The following is a 13,813-nucleotide window of genomic DNA, read 5'->3' on the forward strand; positions in this document are numbered from 1 at the left end:
CACAGCCCTCTGAAAGGAAGACAGAACGTTTTGGTGGGAGAGAAGCAGAGGAGAAGGTGGGAATGGAGGTGCCACAGTGCCCTGGAGAGCGGCTGTAATCAGTTAGCAAGAGGTGAGCATCGCACCCGGTCTGGGGGTTTTGTCTTCCTCCTGTTCAACCGTGGAGATACATGTGTCATGGGACAGGTGACACCAAAACCCTGCACACCCAAGGCGGGTGCAGCCAGCCACCAACATATAGCAGGTACCTTGTCCATGCAGGGAGGGAGCACGTTTCAGGTTTTCACCCCTTTAACTCTGTGCATGTTTTGCAACTTATTTTTTTTTTCTGTTTTGTGCTCACTTATCTTCCCCTCTATCTCAATAAAACAAGTTGGACTTGGTGTTTCCCTTGTCTGTTGATAGGGGTGTCCCTCAGGGCGGGCTGGCAGGGGGTGCTCTGCCGCTGGGACGTGTCAGCTGTAGAGAAGGGAAGGAGGCAAAGGCAGAGACGTTTTGTGGACCTGTATGGGGCGTCTCACCATGGCTGGTCAGTGCAGGTAATGGAGTCCACATGCAGTAGATAGGGTGTTGGGGCATCCCCAGGCAAACGAGAAGGGGAGATATGGGGGGATTTCAGCTGCTGGAGTGACCCTGGGCCTGTGGAAGGTTTGACAGGAGCAGGTCTCAGCCCAGCAGAGAGGTTTGCAGAGGGACCCCCACGGGGAGGGGGTGCTCAGACGCGGCATCCCCATCCCACTCCAGATGCAAGAGCCTTCAGCGAGGACCTAGAGGACCCAACAGGCATTTAAAAATAGGTTGGAGCTGAACTCCTTTGGCTTGAGAGACCCCAGCCAGGATGTCCCCAGTGGCATCTACCAGAAGGTGCTTCACCTTACAGCTGGACTAGATCCAAAGTACAACAAACCCCTTGTATTTATTGGATTGAAATTCAGCTCTCATAAACCTCTGCCTTTCACTGGCATGTTCCCCTCTGCAGCCCAGCGTGGGGACAGGGGAGGGGACGGCTCTGCTGCCTGTTTGATGGCACGGTGGCTGCAGGTCTTGGTGCAAGGAGTTCCTCCAGGCATGGGGACCACGGTCCTTGAAGACGCCCCTTGCAGAGCTGTGCTCTCCAAGATACTTACAGTGTTTGCTCCACTGCTGGCATTGTCTCTCTGATTAGATGCGAGATCCCCTGGAAAGCAAGGGGCAGAAGCAGCCTGGCCCCAGAGGTAAGGATTTAATGGCAATTATTTTACGTCTTGTTGTCCCACAATGACTCGGTCTAGCAAGGAAACTGAGCCAGGAGCTGTGGTGGACAGAGGTAGGACCTGCAGCAACACAACCCAGGAGCTGCACCACCGCAGGTCTTACAGAGCACGTGAAGAAGCTGCTGTGACAACATGTAGTGAGGAAAACAATCATCCCTGAGCGATGGCCCTTGTGTGTGCACGTCCCCATGGTGGCGAGGGAAGAAATCCTCCACCTGCAAACCTCCATGCAGGTGGTGAACCCTGGTGTGCTGACCGCCTGCTCTGCAGGAGACACGGTGCACAAAGGAGTCCCTGCATCCCCCATCACGTCACTGGCCCCAGGCAAGCCCTTCTGCAGAAATCCTGGACATCTGGTGTTTGCTGGGAAGCAAGCAAGACACAGATCTGGTGTCTTTGTGCTTCAAACGGATCAAATTTTGTTTATTTGGGTTCATGCCTCTGGATGTCTGGTGCAACAGGGCAAAGCTTTTCTTCTGCTGAGGATGCAATGGGGGAAAATCATGTCTAGAAGCAGGAGATGGGGCTGGAGAGGGGCAGATGCATTGGCAGAAAGGATGGGAAACCCCACAGCACCCTGTGCTTTCAGGTCATGGGGTCTGTCCCACCTCAGCTCAATAATTTGTGGTTGGTTGTAGCATCTTCCCATGATGCTTCCAGATCTGACATGTCTGGATGCAAGAAAGACTCGAGAAAGGCTCCTCCTTTTCCCGAGGGAGTCTTGTTGGTCTGATCTTATGGCTTTTGTTCCACTACTTGACTCACTAAAGTCCTTTTGATGCTCTCCTGCATCCCTGCAGGGTGCTGCTCCCCGTGACAAGGGGTTTTCACCTTGACACATGTCAACAAGCCTCGCCTTTCCTTTGGGACACCTCTGCCAGGGCAGCTGGGGGTTTGCAAGAGCCCCTGCTTAAGAAACCAGCCCCCCAAAATGCCCAAAGCACTTCAAAGGAGCAGGGCTTTAATGAAGTTTTATCAAAAATGATAATTATTGCCCATAACAAATCACATTAGTGCAACACAAATATGATGTGAAAGAAGTAAGTAACTTAACAGCGAGAGTTTTCTCAGATAGAAAAGAGCCCAAATACTGAAATTATGTCCTTTACAATTAATTGGGCTGAAGCTGCCCGGGTCTCCAGCATTCAGATACGGTGATGTCCTTATGCGGGTGCATGGAGATTCCCTCGGGCTGTGGGTTTGGTGCCAGAGCCCATCTTCTGTTTGTAATAACACAGCTTGGTGTGTGTCGTTTCTCACCTTGGCTGGGTCTGGCCTCCGGTTTGCATTTCGTGGTGAGCCCAACCAGCCCAAGTGTGCTCCAGCTGGATGGGGATGACTTCAGCCTTCTGTCTCATTCCTTGCAAACCTCTCAAGTGCTTGAGAAAGAGATGAGCAGGTTTAATCACTGTCTTTTGGAGTCGGGGGTCCTCCTCATGAGAACGTGAGCAGCGAGCTCAGTTTCTGCTGTGGGAACTGGTCATCAGAGACTCGCTGCACCACGCTGTACCAGGGCACAGGGCAGGAGGGACATTTCTCCTGGGACAGAGATCCCCAGGGGAGGGCCCAGCTCAAGTCACCAGAGCTGGGAGCTGCTCCCTTTGCAGCTCTCTGCAAAGCCTGTCCTTTTCCAGAGGGCACGGTCTGGGAGATACAGCCTGCAAAGGTACATCACGTCATCCCACGGTGCGCTCGTGTGCTCTTCAAAGGCAGTTGAATGGGGAAATGGGTCCCTGGGGACATCAAGAAGGGTTTGTGTCCTGCACTTTCAAACCCACCTTCAGGGAAAGTGCAGGAAAAACTTTCTTCTAGATGCTGTTGAGTTTGGAGGGCTGAGAAGGACACGGTCCTTTGTTTGCACAATGAGAGTTGATGTACACTTGAGTCATCTCCTGGTGCTCCTCTGCTTTGTCCTCACGGAGATCGAAGAAAGTTTTCAGCAAGTCCAGGCTGAAGTAGTGCAGTGCGACAACAGCGATCCCGGCCACAAGACAGAGCAAGCCTGCAAGACAACGTGCTCTCTGTGAGCATCCCTGTAACCATCAGCACACTGCCACCCCTCTTCTGGTGTCCCCCTGCCAGGGGAAAATGACTTCTATTATGGAAGGTCATAGAAAAGTTTGGGTTGAAGGGACCTTCAAAGCTCCCCCAGTGCCACCCCAGCCATGAGCAGGGACATCTTCACCAGCTCAGGTTGCTCAGAGCCCCGTCCAGCCTGGCCTGGGATGTCTCCAGGGATGGTTCATCCACCACCTCTGGCCAACCTGGGCCAGCCTCTCACCACCCTCAGGGACAACAATTCCTTCCTCATGCCCAGCCTGAATCTCCCTCCTTTAGTTTAAAACCATCACCTCTTGTCCTATCACAACAGGCCCTGCTCAAAAGTCCGTCCCCATCTTTCTTATCGGCCCCTTTTAAGTCCAGAAAGGCCGCCCTAAGGTCTCCCGGAGCTTCTCTTCTCCAGCTGAACACCCCAGCTCTCTCAGCCTGTCCCCCAGCAGAGCTGTTCCAGCCTTGGATCATTTCTGGGGCTCCTCTGGCCCCTCTCCAGCAGGTCCATGTGTGTCCTGTCCAATCTCTCACCCCAGCACCCCAAGTCCTTCTCCTGGGGCTGCTCTCCATCCTGCATCCCAGCTTGGATTGACACCGGGGCTGCCCCGACCCAGGTGCCCCGACCCTGCACATAGCCTTGTTGAACCTCAGGAGGCTTGCACGGGCCCACTTCTCGAGCCCAGTGTAGCTCAGTGTCCTTACCAATCGCTAGAGTGAGCCAGAAAGATCCCCCATAGCCTGTGTGCAGGACTGCGGTCCCAAAGTGGATCGGGCACATCAGGGAGTTCCTCACAGTGGAGAATGAGATCAGCGAGAAGATCATGAAGGCCCCTGTGATCAGCAGCATGTAGCCTCCATAGACTAGGACAGGCATGGAGAAGAGCATGTTGGAGATGAGCCAAGTGCAGAAGGCCACCCTGGAGATAAGAGAAAACAGACAAATGAGTTGTGCAAGTGCCAGACACTAGGATGCTCTGTGAGGATTTCCAGGTGGGAGAAGGAAACTGGAGTCCAGGTTGCATTGCATGAGGCCAAGAAGCTCTGTGGGCAGGCTGGAGTGACCCCAGGCTGAGCAAGCAGACGTGCAACGCTCACACTGCTGCATCCCGAAGGCAGAAGCCTGGATTTCCTCCTCCCATTGCTCAGCCCACAGACTGTACCAGCCTCAAGGAGGTCATGGTAGTGTATGTGGACTATCTCAGCCCCCTGCCCTTCCACATGTGGGGCAAAGAGTAGTACACAGCACTGAGATAACTGCTGCGATGGACCAGGGCCTCTCACTCCATGGTACCACCAGATCCCTCTCCTGCATCCCTGCTCTCAAATCCAGTGCAATGGTCCTCACCCTCCACAACCCATGGTAGAGAGGAGCATCTCCTGACAGTCGTGGACCAGCTCTCCCTCGGCCCAGATGAGCAGCAACACATCATTGCCCAGCACAGCCAATTGAAGAGCTGACGTCAACCCCGTAACAACAGCACCACCAGTTTCTCCTCATCTGATCCCGCTCTCAAACATTAAACACCCTCAGAAATGGGGATGGAAGAATTCTGCACATGCCCTTGGGCCTCTTGGGGCCACTGAGGGCAGCAGGTCCACAGGGATGGGCCCCTGACATCACCACATCACAGCAGGGATCTGCACCACGTTCCTCTCTCCTGTGCCCAGCCCCGGTGAAACTGATCAGCAGAGAACCAGGACCATCCCTCTTATCTGCTCACCCCAAGGCGCCCTTGCAGAGGCCCCGTCACGCACATGGATTTCCTCCTGGGAAGGGCAGCAGAGCCTTTCCCACATCTCTGCATCTCCCCTGCTTGGACCAGGAGAGCAAGGCTCACCAGAGAGTGGCCGATGCGTAGTGGCCGGAGATGCGGTACTGCCTGTGCAGGTTGCAGGGGCTTCGTGTGGCGAACTTCTCCGCCACATAAAGGATGGGGTTGGGCAGCCCTTTCTCCAGTCCTTCACCATAGCTGTGGTCGTAGTCTGCACCGAAGCTCCAGTCAAAGTGCTCGTTGTAGTTGATGGTCTCGTTGACCTGATTCACTGGGTTTCCTGCCAGAGGGAGAAGATTGAGGTCCTGCTGTGTCCCAGTAGCTGGGGTGGACAGCAGGGTCCCAGGAGCCTCCGTGCAGACCAAGGCCACCCACAGAGCGCTTGGAGATCTCCTGGAGCCACGGCTGCTCTAGAGCTGCAGACAAGGACAACAGACTCACCCACCAGCGTGACATTCACCCCCGCCAGGCCGACATGCAGCCCGATGTCCACGTTGACCAGGGCCTGGCTGAAGGACTTGTAGGAGGTGTTTGCCGTCACCCAACCGGTCTCCCAGTCCCCCGTGAACTGGACAGCTGCCAGGAAGAGTAAAGCTGGGGTTAAAGAGGGGCTGGTCCTGGGCTTTGCTGTGCTCGAGGGGGATGACCGGCGAGCAGCAAGGGCGGCGTTGGCACCGCGGCGCTGCCAGGGAGGGGAAGGAGGGCAGGAGAGCTGACTCAGGCCCAGGACGTGCCTCAACCAGCTCCCACACCCTGGCAGAGCTCGTGTCCGCCCCGCGCTCTGCATCTCCTCCCTCCATCCTGGAGCAGGGAGCTCAGATCCCCAGGGATGAACCCCACGACCTGATTCCTCCTTGGACATCCTCTCCAGGACCTCCCTGCAAGCTGCCCAGCACGGCAAGCACCGCAGCCCCCGGGGACAGGGCTGGGAAATGAGCCCGTTCCTCAGCCTTGGGAACACGGGTGAGTTTCACTGCCAAATATTAAGCTCCCTAGATCGCACGGTTAGTGAATAGTGAAGATCACTGTCAAACCGGGGTGGCAAGTGCCATCACAGCTCTGTCAGACACTTCAACTGGGGGAAAATGTTGAAACATTTCTACTATATGTTCTTTTTGGAACAGAATATCTTTTTTCTGATATACTTTCACATTGTGGTTGGCTTGATTTTCTGATGCTGAGACAAGCTGAAAGTGAATCACAGATAGTTTGGGTTGGAGGGACGTTCCCAGCTCCCCCAGTGCCACCCCAGCCATGAGCAGGGACATCTTCAGCAGCTCAGGTTGCTCAGAGCCCCGTCCAGCCTGGCCTGGGATGTCTCCAGGGATGGTTCATCCACCACCTCTCTGGGCACCCTGGGCCAGGCTCTCACCACCCTCAGTGTAAACAATTTCTTTTGAAAGAAAAAGAAGGTGACAATTTACTCCCAGGCTGAACAAGACCTTTTAAACATGCCTGAAAATAAGCTCAGCTGCTGAATCAACTTGTGAGGGCACTGATCCAGTAGCAGCTCTGCAGGAACGTTTCCCAGCTGCGGGGTTGAGTGTGCCCTGCTGCCGCCAGACAGAAACACTGACGCTGGCTTCAAAACAATCAATTCCGCCTGGCTGCGTCCTTGTAAAGAGAGAGGCACTGGACGGCTCCCCAGGGCTGCGCTGGTGGAGCAAGCCCTGACCTCCGCCCCTCTGCCACCTCCATCCTGACACCACACTCCCGGGCAGCTCTGATGGCATCTCCCAGTACCTGGATGTCCCCAGGCAGAGGGTGACCACCACGTGTCAGCTGGCAGAGCCCCACGGTTGGTCACAGCCTCGATATCTGCTATCACCTGGGTGAACTCGGGGTTGTGTCATTTAGGTTGTGCTTCACCATCCCTCTCCAGGCAGTCTTGTAATCAAAATCTCTTAGATTTGGGGTCAGGGCTGGTTGCTCTCCCCATCTGGCACCTTCTATCCCCTCAGTACATCTTTCGCTTACACGTTCTGTCACCCTGTCCGGGTTGGAAATCCCACAGCCTGGTTTCTACCACCAGTTCAATTTATTACACAAGGTTCTTCCTAGAAAGGGTTGTGAAGCAGTGGAACAGGCTGCCCAGGGCGGTGGTGGAGTCACCATCCCTGGAGGGGTTGAACAGATGGAGATGAGGCTCTCAGGGACATGGGGTGGGTTATGGTTGGACTCGATGATCTCGAGGGTCTTTTCCAACCAAAATGATTTCATGATTCTGTGATTTCCTGGTTTCTGCTAAACCAAATCCTTCATCTCCTTCTGCCTTGCTCCTTCAGAGGTCTTTACCCTCCCTCCCACCACACTTCTGCCCTGCCTGTGTTTTATTTTGACCTACAGCCTTGGCCTTGGGCAGCTCAAGAGAGTTTGCATGGCCAGAGGAACCACGTATTCAACCTCTGCTGTGCAGTCACAGCCAGCAAAGCTCCTTCTTGACTCAACAGTAACCACAGGCACCTCTGGACGCCAGGGAGGGGGAAGCCCTTTTGGGAAGCTGTGGGACTGCTTTGCAGAGCAGGGGTTGGGAAGACCATGAAGCCAAGCCCGGCCAGGCCATGGCTGTGACCACCAGCTGGTGTTTCCCAACACAGACCCTGCCCCGGGGTTTAATCCTGCCCCCAGATTCCCCCTCCGAGAGCTGAGCAGCACTTACTGACAATCACCACTCCCACGATGAGGCTGAGGAGAACCCGCAGCATCCAGTACAGCCTCTGCGGGGAGAGAGGAGGGACATCAGGTGGGACATCAGCCCTAGCTGTCCTCCCGCCTCACCCTGAACCGGCCAGGACTGTCCCAGCATCCCAAACGTGGGGAGAAGATATGGGGAGAGGGGTCACGCACCGCCCGTCCACGGATGCCCGGGGTGATGAGCAGGAAGCTGCAAGCAAAGGTGAGGAAGACCACGATGACTATGATGGTGCTGACATTGAACACGAAGGCCTTCCTCGGCTGCGGGTAGAAGGGGTAGATGCCATCAAAGAGAGTCATGCTGCACCTCCGTGAGAGGGCCGGTCACAGTGGTGGTGGTGGCCAGTCCCGGCTCAGCTCCGGAATAACCAGCTGCAGCAGGTCCACCTCAAAACTCCCCGGAGGGACAAGGAAATGTGATGCTGCAAGGAAACAAGCAGGTGAAATACTTCCCAGCAGAGAAACACACCACCCAAAAGCTCTCAGTGGAGAGGAGGTGCCTGGGGCAGGGCTCCGCCAGCCTGGAGGGTTTGTGGCAGCCCAGGGAGCCACCAGCTGCTGTCCTGCTGCAGCTTGAGGAGCAGCATGAGCCCAGAAACCTGTCGAGCAGCTCCTCCCTAGACAGAGCCGGGTCCTTCCTGCCAGCACCAACAGAACCACAGAGTGTCAGGGGTTGAAGGGCCCTGGAAAGCTCATCCAGTGCAATCCCCCCATGGAGCAGGAACACCCAGCTGAGGTTCCACAGGAAGGTGTCCAGGCGGGTTTGAATGTCTGCACAGAAGGAGACTCCACAACCTCCCTGGGCAGCCTGGGCCAGGCTCTGACACCCTCACCCCCAACAAGTTTCTTCTCCCCTTTCAGTGGAACCTCCTGTGTTCCAGTTTGCACCCATTGCCCCTTGTCCTGTCACTGGTTGTCACCCAGAAGAGCCTGGCTCCATCCTCCTGACACTGCCCCTTTCCATATTGATCCCCAGGAATGAGTCCCCCCTCAGTCTCCTCTTCTCCAGCTCCAGAGCCCCAGCTCCCTCAGCCTTTCCTCACACGGGAGATGCTCCATTCCCTTAATTGGCCAGGGCTTTCCGCTTTGTGGAGCACCCTTAGAGGAAGCCCATGAGCCGGCAACCACCAGCAGGTGCAGCCTTCCTCCAAAACTACACGGAACCACTGATACATTGATCTCTAAGCAGCAAAATTACTCCCAGCCAGGGGCCACCACCTCCAAGTAGAACAAAGCCCACCAGCCCCATCTTCTTGATGAAGCTTTTCCCCCTAAAAAGTACAATCTGGGGAGGCAGGACTGTTCCCGTGCTTGGTCCAGAGGGACCAGAAGCAACCCCCAGAGCTGGGATGTGTGTCCAAGGAGCCCACGAGCATCAGGAGCTCATCTCAAGGCTAAAGGAACATGAGTTACATGAGACAACCAAGTGTGTAATTCCCACAGACGGCTTTGAACTCCTGCTGGCACTTTAGTTCTAGCAATTACAGAGCTTCCCCCGTTCCTGGCTTAGAGCTTTTCTACCAAAACTGATTACATGCTTAGTCCTTTTATTTTGCTTATTTAATAGCATCTCTGCAAGTAACTACCCCGAGAAGTCTCCTAAAGTCAGGGAATGCCGGCGTTAATATGACTCACAACCAAATACAATTTCATTCTGTTCCTGCATGGAGGAGTTGATTTTATTCTCATTTTCTGAAAACAGTATTGACCATATTTTTAGGTAAGATCCAACCTATGTACCCACAAAACAGTCTGAGCAGCTATAAGAGAAGAAATAAATGAAGAGTTTAGCCTAGGACAAGTTAAATCTTGATGCTTGAATTCCACCATTTTCATTATATCTTTGCTCAAATTTCATATGAGATGCAGAGAGGGAAGGAAAGATTCCAAGTGTGTACTCACTGAAACACAGCTCTTCATAGCTTAAAGCAGATACGGAACAACTGAAACCCCAAAACATAACATGCAAAGTGTTGCCTTGTTAAATCAAAATTTAAATTTCAAGCTATATAAAGGGAGATTTGCATTTCTTCTATACTTTAGAACTTCTGGGAATGGTTTTGTAGAGGATTTCCAGGGAAACAATTCTTTCTGTTGCTGTCCGCCCAGTCTTTCTCACTTCATTACCCTGCACGGGGGACCAGCTCCTTGGCATTTTTGCAGCTTTGAAGTGGAAAACTGGTGCCTGCAGCTCAGGGCAGGAGAAACTGAAGCTGTCACACCCTGGAAAGCATCCTCCACGCAGAAGCACGGCCCTGGCCCTGGAGTCTCTGTGCTTTCCTCTGTCACAGTGTGTGGACAGGGAAACGACTAGAGACATCTTCAAGGAAAGATCAGTAATTCGGCATAAATGGACAACTTTTCTGTTTAAAGTATTCTGGACTGGCAGGGGAAAAAGGTAAAGGAGGCAGAAAATTTGCCCAAAACCCAGGAGCTCCTCCTTACAGAAACCCAGTTTTCCTGCCCCACAATGTATCAAGGATCTTTCTAAAGTGCCCAGATAAAACATCTTCACAGTAGAGTCAACAGCAATTCTAGATGGGGTTGCCCGGGGCTGCAGATGGGTATTTTCCATTGAAACAAGGAAAATCCTGTCCCCTGGAAACCGAATGACCAGAGCTGCAGTTCCGCAATGGGGGGACTGCATTTACCTGCCCCTTTAAGAGGGTCAAACTGGGATAGCAAAAACCGCCGGGCTAGCTCAGGATGGGAATTCATCCTCCCCTCCCTACCCTCGCCTAACCAGGACCCCTCTAGCAGCGTCCGGGGGCTGCTCCTCGGAGCGCCCGAAGGGCCCGGGCGGGGGTGAGGCGCCCCGGCGGGGGGCAGGGGTGGGCGGTCAGCGGGGCGCGGGCGGGGCGGCGCGGGGGGTGGCGGCCCTTTTCCAGGTACCTACCTGCGGGCGGTGGCGGCGGCGGCGGGGATCGGGCGGCACCGTCCCGCACCGGCTCTTATAGACGGCGGCGGGCGCGGAGCCCTATGTAAATGCTGGGGCGGGCCGCCCCGCAGCACTGCCCGCCGCACCGCCGCCGAGGTGAGCGCCGGGACCGGGGGCTGCGGATACGGGGGGAGTTTGGGGAATCGGGTCCACGCGTGTCCCTCCTTCTCCTGCGTGGGGAACTGGGAGCTAGAGCCACGCACTTGCTGCCTGCGGGGGGGATTGTGCTGCTTTCGACTCCTCCTGCATGGGGGACAAGTTGGGAAGGGGTCATGCATTGCGGGGTGAAAAAGATGGGGCTACACATTTCTTTCCTGGGTGATGGACAGGGTAGGATGAGGCCATGTGTTCCCCCCACCTGCATGGGTGCTGGGCTACTGGTGTCCCTGCCTGCTTGGGGGACAGGACACAGAGTGAGGTGGGGGTCATGTCCCCATCTGCACGGGGGACCAAGGGGTCAGGGCCACTGTGTCCCAGCCTGACTGGTGGACACACCTGCGTGCAGCACTAGGAGGTTGGGGATACCTGTGTCCCTGCCTACGTGGACTTGGGGTTCTGGGTCACGTGTGGGGACAGATGGGATGGAGTGTCCTCACCCGCAGGGTGTGATGGAGCCACGCACACCCTGCCTGGGAGGGAGCAGGGTGGCAGGACAGCAGGTTGGGACTGTGCATGTCCCTGCGGTGTGGGCACAGGACACCATGGGGACAGGCAGGGACCTTCTGTCCCACCAGGGGAGGCAGCCCCTGCTGTGCAGTCTGGTGGCACTGTGGCATCTGGCCCTAGGGGTGTCCCGAGGTGGACACCTCCCATTGGTCCCTGTGTGCGTGCACGCAGGTCTGGGATTTTCTGGTGGGCATCTGAGGCTGGGGAGATGCAGCTTGCTCCCAGACCCAGGAAGGTGACAGTCGCCCGGTCCATCTGCTGAGATCAGGTGGAGCAGCAGATCCTTGCTCTGGGGGAACCCGTGTGTTTGCACTCTGTGCACCGTAGTTTTTGGAGGAGTATGAAACTCCAGGGCACAGGGATCCTCTCTGATGGGAGAAAAAAAGATGAGGGAAGCGAGTGCTTGGTTTCATTAGATGCAGAGTAAAGGAGTGACTTCCCAAAGGTGTCACAGGGAGTCTGTGGAACAGCGGAGCCCGGAGGGCTCATCAAATTTTACAAGCTTCCTGACGCTTCACAAGTCTGTGGAGCTAATCCAAGCTTGCAAAGCTTTCCTGCACCATGGGCTTCCGAGGTCAATCTGGTTTCCTAATGTCAAGGAACCCCCAGGGTGGTTTGTGAGATTTGTGAGGCAGATGTGAGGGCAAGGGGTCTCTTTCTGGAGAAGCTTGGCAACTGGTCCTCAACTTTGGGAGAGCACATTGGGGAGTGCTGCAGCATGGGAAAGATTGTGGGACAGCTGGGTGCCACTGGCATGAGGTCCCCAGCCCAGATCTGCACGTCCCTCTTCTTAAGTGCATCCTGTACGGACTGCTGTGACTCAGCCCTGCCCGAGAGGACGTTCCCAGCAATAGCTGGAGAAGACTTGATGGTGTCAATGTCTCCTCACGCCTTTACAGACCAAGTTCTGCCAGGGAGAGCTGCTCCTGGGGAAGGGATTTGCTTCTTGAGGTTTGGTTGGGAGAGACAAATGTTACCAGTAACTTGTAGATAGACATAAAGGTGGTGTGGAGGCATGGGAGAGAAATTCCATGTTTGGTGGGAAAGGCCTCAGAAGTCTGTGGTCCAAAATACTGCTTGGAGCGAGACCACCACTGTCACTGTATCATGTTGTCCATGGTCAAGGTCCAGAGACCCCCCACGCGGTCTTGGATTGACTGGGCAATATGTAGGCTTTCGGTGCTGGGCCATGGGGAGATGAAAAGTGACTGAGAGCCACCATGTCATCCTATGGCTTGGGTCAAGAGTGATTCCGGGAGCTGAGGACATGGGAGGTTTGCTCAGCATCAGAAGGAACCTTAACTCATGTTTTCTGCTGGAGCCCTTCGAGAAGACCCAAGGGGAAGGGGGAAACCTGCTGCACCGTGCCTGTGCTGATGTGCTTTGAGCTTCGGCTTTGCCCCGTGTCTCCTGAGCAATGTGGGTAAATCTGGGGACGCCTTCAGCCCTCAGCTCTAGGTGGGGGTTGCAGCTCTGTCCATGGAGGTGAGATCCGAACCAAAAACGCTGTCAGCGCAGAGGCATTTCAGCAGTGATTTAATGTTAAATCCACGCTATCGGAACCTGATAACGAGATTTGCATGTAATAATATTTAGTGAGGTGTGGATCGCAGAGGAGCTGTTGTGACAGAGGAGGAACATGGAGACGTAATTTCTTGAGAAACTGCGTGTTGCAAAGGTCATAATACAGAAATCTGTCAGAAGGGAGTTAGCGCGGGTTATATGCTGCACTCGCAACCTGGCAACTAGTGTTCAGTTTATGAACACAATTAACGTGACTGCAAATGACAGCATCTAAATCTCAAACCACTTTGTTTGCCAACCGGTTGGTGTATTAGGGCTACAGAGCTGCTGGCAGCATGGAAGCCTCTCTGAAACCATCATTTCTTCGAGTTTTGATTAAAACAATGAAAACAAGAAACTAACAGCATCGCTTTCACTTGCAATGGGGTGCTGCAGGAAAAGCTGAAAGCTGTGCACCGTGCATCTCTTGGCTCTGAAGTGATGCTGCTCTTTGGGCACACACCCGCAGCACTGCAACAAGGGACAGACAGACAGATTTAACAGAAAACCCTCTCTTGGAATTAAATCCAAGCTTGGTGTTCCTGTGCGTGCAAAGCCAGCGGAAGCATTGTAGCGTTTATGATGCTTTATAGTTTTTGCTGTTCATGTCTGGGATTCCCTCTCCTCAGTCAGGTGTTGGCCGGGGTTTTAAAGGTTTATGTCCCACTGATGAAATTTGCTCTGGATCCAGGGCCTTTTTGGAAAGCAAGGTGGTAAAACGTCGTGAGAAAGGCTGGTCATGAGAGAACACCATCCAGGTGGATGACGATGGCAGCGGGGTTTTACCAGGCAGAAAAACCACCAGAGGGAGCTGAGATGATGGTCTGAGCATCTTCCCAGCTCCAGCTCCCTCCTTCTCTCCCTTTGCAGGTTCC

The 13,813-nt window shown here is 54.6% G+C and overlaps 2 protein-coding genes across 2 annotated transcripts in view; one reads left to right on the plus strand and one right to left on the minus strand.

Moving 5' to 3' along the window:
* Window positions 1–13,813, plus strand: part of SEC11A (SEC11 homolog A, signal peptidase complex subunit) — a 135,614-nt gene that overhangs the window by 37,731 nt on the left and 84,070 nt on the right. The window lies entirely within an intron of this gene.
* DUOXA2 (dual oxidase maturation factor 2) lies at window positions 3,062–8,114 on the minus strand. The gene is made up of 6 exons (XM_065847725.2): window positions 7,925–8,114; window positions 7,737–7,794; window positions 5,519–5,653; window positions 5,144–5,357; window positions 4,008–4,222; window positions 3,062–3,255 (listed from the first exon to the last, which is right to left on the minus strand). Exons 1-6 carry the CDS (start codon window positions 8,069–8,071, stop codon window positions 3,062–3,064), a joined length of 963 nt encoding a protein of 320 aa, XP_065703797.1. The 5' UTR covers window positions 8,072–8,114.

This window comes from Patagioenas fasciata, chromosome 12 (genome assembly GCF_037038585.1).
Source record: "Patagioenas fasciata isolate bPatFas1 chromosome 12, bPatFas1.hap1, whole genome shotgun sequence".
NCBI classification, from domain to species: domain Eukaryota; kingdom Metazoa; phylum Chordata; class Aves; order Columbiformes; family Columbidae; genus Patagioenas; species Patagioenas fasciata.

Excerpts from the sequence above, each read along its gene's own strand:
- DUOXA2 (XM_065847725.2), bottom strand. The coding sequence starts at position 8,071 with ATGACTCTCTTTGATGGCATCTACCCCTTCTACCCGCAGCCGAGGAAG. Across the intron at positions 4,223-5,143 it reads TACGCATCGGCCACTCTCTG|GGTGGCCTTCTGCACTTGGC; the intron begins GTGAGCCTTGCT and ends TCTTATCTCCAG. Across the intron at positions 3,256-4,007 it reads CTGGCTCACTCTAGCGATTG|GCTTGCTCTGTCTTGTGGCC; the intron begins GTAAGGACACTG and ends GTTGTCTTGCAG.